Here is a 5105-nt window from a genome sequence, read left to right on the forward strand (position 1 = left end):
GTGTCGCCGAATGTGGTAATGTTGTGTTTGGCGAAGTGCTTGGTGACGAGCGATGTGCTTGGAACAAAGTCAACACCACTTTCAGTTGCAAAGCGTTGTAGTCTGATCAACCTGCTAATTGAGAATGGACTTCCAATTGTATATAATAACAAACATTGTGCACGAACTCCAAGTAAACGTTGATGTGATGTCGCGATGATTTGCTTTGTGATATTGTTTTGAAAATTTGGACGCTGGAGCCTTTCTACCACCCGGGCAGCGTCGTCGCTACCGTAAAGTTCAATAATCTCCAGGCTAGTGGCATGGAACTATTTGGATCAAGTGTGTACCTCAATCTCGAAGCCCACTTTTGGACGTTCTTTCGAGGAATTTAGGCTTTCTGTCGAAGTAAGCCAAGCTTTTAAGCATCTCAAGATTTCATTCGGTCATTTTGGAAGGATTCATCCGCATGTATGCACGGCGGAAAGAACCAACTGTCGAAAATACACACCAACTCTTCGACGGATTTTGTCGCGACAGCTTTCGACCCATCGCTCAACTGTTAGAAGCAAGCGATGTAGTCATTACAACAAGAATGACTATTTGTCGGAGCGACTATTAGCTATCGGTGCTCGCAAAGCGCTAGGATACGATCGGATTTTACCTGTTGACATATTGCTTGCTTTATGTTGACAGTTGTACAGGCCATAGATAGTAGAACTGCAATATCTGAGATTTTGGTTACGTGAAAGATATAGAAGTTGGACCTTCCGCAACCTTCAGCCAATAATGACATGCATCTCAGGCTCGTAGCGTAGTTAGCAACACTGCCACTTTAAGATGTCCGACTTTTTTGTTCTACCGTTTTAAAGGCTAAATCTCAATTGACTAAACGGACCCATTTCGAAACAGTCGAGCAAATGGTTAGAACTCAATCTGAGCTGAGCTGAACGAACATGGTTCAGTTCTTTTTGCAACAACAGTAGCAGTTCTTTTTGCAATAACAGCAGTAGCTGGCAAACCTATTTTCCCTCAAAGCTCAACATTCAACAAGGGCACTTGATGGGTCCAAATCCTTGTTCTTTAAATGCCCGACGAGATATCCCTAATGCAGGATATGAACCTGTGCCCTTGGCTCAAACGTCCCTGGTGGTTTAAAAGTGGATCTCTTTTTGCTTCTTCATGCATCCCTAGACAACCCTACTCCTTGTCCCTTGCTTACGATCAACGTTATGGGAGAGGAGAAGGTCATCCCTTTGGCTCACGCTCAGGATGCTTTCAGAACTCTCTCAACTTACCAAAAAAAAACCACCAATATTTGCTTGAGCTTCAACTATGGCCGACGAAAAGAAGGTCGGTTTACTCCAAACCATCTTAGGAGCTAGCACAAAAGACGGCGTTGAAACATACCCCACTGACGAGGAAGGACATGTTTTGCTACCATCTTCATTGTCTGCTCTTACAGCCGAGTAAGGCATCAGCTTCAATTGCGATACATTAATTGCCACTAAGACTCAATGTCATGATAGGCAGTTGCATGAATATGATACTAAACTCTTGAGAAAGGTCGATGGTCGGATCTTGCGTAAGTGTCTGTTGTAAACCCCAAGTTCTGTGAAAGGAAACTCTAACTTTATTTCTTATAGCAATCATTTTCTTTTTATACTTTGCCAAGTAAGGGTAGATTTTGAGTAATCTTCTTGTCAGTGCGGATTCTAACGGTGACATCTTTTTCTCTCTAGCTTCTTGGACAGAACCAACATATCGCAAGGTAATGCCACGTCATCTCCCAAAGTAACTTGAAAAGTCTAACATTCGGTGCCTTTTAGCTACCATTGCTAACTCTGAAGCTGGCCACACCATATTCCAAACTATTGGCCTTACTTTGGATGTAGGTCGTGTGAAAAAGCGGGCATCTGTTTTTTTTTCCCCTTTTTTTGTAACAGGGAACTAATCGATACCTCTACCAATAGCAATACAATTGGGCAAACACAATCCTGTTCTTCCCATACGTTTTATTTGAGGTAATTCCGACCTTGTACCAAACACTACAATGCAAAAAAGCTGACAATCTACCTGTTCCCAATTTTAGTACCCATCAAATATCATCCTCAAATGGGCAACACCCAGTAAATGGATTGGAAGAATCTGCATCACCTGGGGAATAGTCGCCATGACCTTTGGAGCCGTCACTGACTACAAGGGTCTCTACATCTGTCGATTCATGCTGGGGCTGATGGAAGCTGGATTATCACCCGGCGTTACTTACTACTTGACTTTCTGGTACCGCCGATCTGAACGTGGTGTGAGATTGGGTGCCTTCTTCTTGGGTGGATCGTTGTCTGGAGCTCTCGGTGGTCTTTTGGCTGCTGGTATCTTCCAATTGGACACCAAGGGCGGTCTTTACGGATGGCAGTGGACCTGTAAGTTTGACTTTCCATTTCATTCTTCGTATTATGAGTGGTCGGTCAATGAATCGCTATCTTTCCATCCAGTCATCATTGAAGGAATCCCCTCAATTATTATGGGAGTTGTTACTCTCTTGTTCTTACCCGACTTCCCCCGTACTACTAAATGGCTCACGCCTGAGGAACGTCAATACATGGAACATCGTCTCACTGGTAAGTCGCGGCTTTGTTTGAATTTCGGCCAGATTTGATCAAAACCCGACTCAACGCATTCAATTTCCAGGTGAAGCCGGTTCTGACTCTCGAGGAGATGCCTGGGTCTGGTCTGAATTCTACGCTTTCTTACGCAACCCACTGTCGTACACTTTCTGTGTCATCCAATTCTGTAACTCTGTCGCTGTATACGGACCATCCGCATACTCTTCCGTCATTCTAAACACTGCTTTCGGCCCAGCCAAGACTGGTGGTTTGGGTTTCAGTTCCACTGCTATTGTCGCCATGGTATGGGTGAATTGATACAGTACATCGATGAAGCCTGACGTTTAATTCTATATAAGGGCGCCTGCACAAACTTCTGGGGCATCATCATGTGTCTGATTTTAGTCACTTCTGCCGATTACCGACGTGACAGATACTTCCACTTGTTGTTTGGATATGCTTGGTACGTACAAAATGAAAACCAGAGACTCTTTGCAACAAGTCTTGAGCTCTGTTCTTCTTTTAGTGTCTTGGCCAGTTTCGGTCTCTTTGCAACCACATACAATGACAAGCCATGGACCAAGTTCGGAGCTCGTACGTGACCTTTACATGCCGTCTTGTTCTCAGACCAGTTATACTAAAAGTGATCTTCTGTCGGGCCACAGTGTTCTTGGCTCAATCTGGATTGTCCTCTGCTACTCCGCTACTGATGGCGTGGAGGACAGACTCGGCTTACGGCACTACATACTCTGCAACTGTCACCGCTGTCACCCTCGCTTTCGGTAACATTGGTGGTGCCGTCGCGCCCCAGCTCTTCTTCCCATCCGCTGCACCATTATATTTCAACACCTTCTGGATCTTATTCGGTTTGGTAGCTTTGTCTGTGTAAGTTGTCGCCGTTTGCTTCACCTTAGGTCTAAGTCTGTTGTTCAACGCCTCGATCCTCAACATATTCTTCTTTACAAATAGTGTCTTGGTCACAGTCAACTATGCCATTGAATACTTCATCCCTGAGACATATGGCCCCAATGGTCCTTACCACTTCAAGGCCCGTCACGCTCGACGAGCTTCATTGGCAACCGTATAATCTTCATCCTCTAATAGTAGGAGTAACTAATTGTTTAAAGTGTGGAGCTTGATATCGCAGCAACTGAACATTTTACACATAAAACTCACGTCTGAAGCCTTAAATTAAGTCTTATTGTCAGCTTTCGAAGTCTCGCTGTTGTGGTTTTCTAGTTCTAGTGTGGAGTGTCATTGTGGACGATTGTTCTGTCAGGTGACGCAAATTGTTGTCGTCGAGGGTGGCGCTTTGTTCTTCCAGCTGAGCTGGTGGCAATAGTTTCCAATGCTATAGTATCACAGTTTTTCGGCTGGTTTGCAAGCAAAGAAAGATTGAATGTGCTATCTTTTGCGAACGTGATTATTTTGTTGGAATGAGAATGATGAAGAATTTGACAATAAGGTTTTTCGAATATATGGCCTTACATTACGATTGAAAATATTGAGAATATTGTCCTTCGTCGTCTCATGGGACTATTCGGATCAAGCTTACACCAAAACTCGAACTGGATATTTTGATATTTTGCCGTATATCGATGAGCTGCCGAATGAAACCAACCAAGGTCATGGTTATTCTTTAAATTGTATGATTCGTGATTTGGAATTATCGAATGTACAGTCGTCTAGATGATTGTTGTCCACTAAACGAACTCCTATGCCGAAAACACAGGCCAACATTTTGGACGAGAATGTCGAGGATCTTTCGACCGATCGCTCAAGGATTTTAATGAAAAGATGTAGTCGTGATAGAGAAAATGAATGTTGAACAAGACCTTTCTTAGTGGACGACGCGTTCAAAGGGCTACAGACAGACTTTTCCAGCGGGTATGTTTGTAAAACGACAGCAGCAGATATCGGGTATTTCGAGGACGTAAAAGGCCAAACAAGTCAAAACATATTACAATTATCTATTTAGAACTTCATTTCCGTAGGTAAAACTTCACTGCGCTCGTTCAAGGTCATCCAAACTCCAACACATTCTTTATCGATCGGTCGCAAGGTTCAACCTTAACCTCGTTTGACCAAAATGGACCAGTTTCTGGAACTTTTAAGTTATGGCGAGAGCCGCATCTGCACTGGCCAACATGCTTAGTTCCTATTGACGACTGGAAAACCTGGTTTTGGGTCAGGGGCAAACCTAAATCCCTTTGAGTTCAACGTTACCTTCAGGGATGGGGATCAAATCATGTTCCTCACTAAATGGCCGAGATGATACACTCTAATGCTTTTCCTGGATGGCTTATGCTGAAAAGGGTTGAAAGTTGGAAAAACTGGATATCTTTTGCCTTTTTCCGCATCCCTAGACACCCCTTTTGCCTTGTCCCTTTACCCATTTAAGGTTATGGAAGAGGGAAAAGTCTTGACCCTTTATCACGCTCAGGGCGTTGCCAGGAGTTCTCCCTCCTCTCCCAACATCAACAAAAAAAAATAATTACACGCACATATCATATATCAACG

At 43.7% G+C, this 5105-nt stretch overlaps 1 protein-coding gene across 1 annotated transcript; it reads left to right on the top strand.

Moving 5' to 3' along the window:
• Nucleotides 1-1314: 1314 nt before the first annotated feature.
• SmJEL517_g04126 (uncharacterized protein) lies at nucleotides 1315-3672 on the top strand (the record flags this gene model as incomplete). Its single annotated transcript, XM_031170054.1, has 13 exons — nucleotides 1315-1448; nucleotides 1509-1564; nucleotides 1626-1653; nucleotides 1722-1750; nucleotides 1809-1870; nucleotides 1953-2003; nucleotides 2072-2402; nucleotides 2475-2600; nucleotides 2671-2888; nucleotides 2945-3048; nucleotides 3112-3179; nucleotides 3251-3470; nucleotides 3555-3672. 13 exons carry the CDS (start codon nucleotides 1315-1317, stop codon nucleotides 3670-3672), a joined length of 1545 nt encoding a protein of 514 aa, XP_031023918.1.
• Nucleotides 3673-5105: the final 1433 nt, after the last annotated feature.

Source organism: Synchytrium microbalum, assembly GCF_006535985.1.
Source record: "Synchytrium microbalum strain JEL517 chromosome Unknown SmJEL517_scf0026, whole genome shotgun sequence".
Lineage (NCBI taxonomy): Eukaryota > Fungi > Chytridiomycota > Chytridiomycetes > Synchytriales > Synchytriaceae > Synchytrium > Synchytrium microbalum.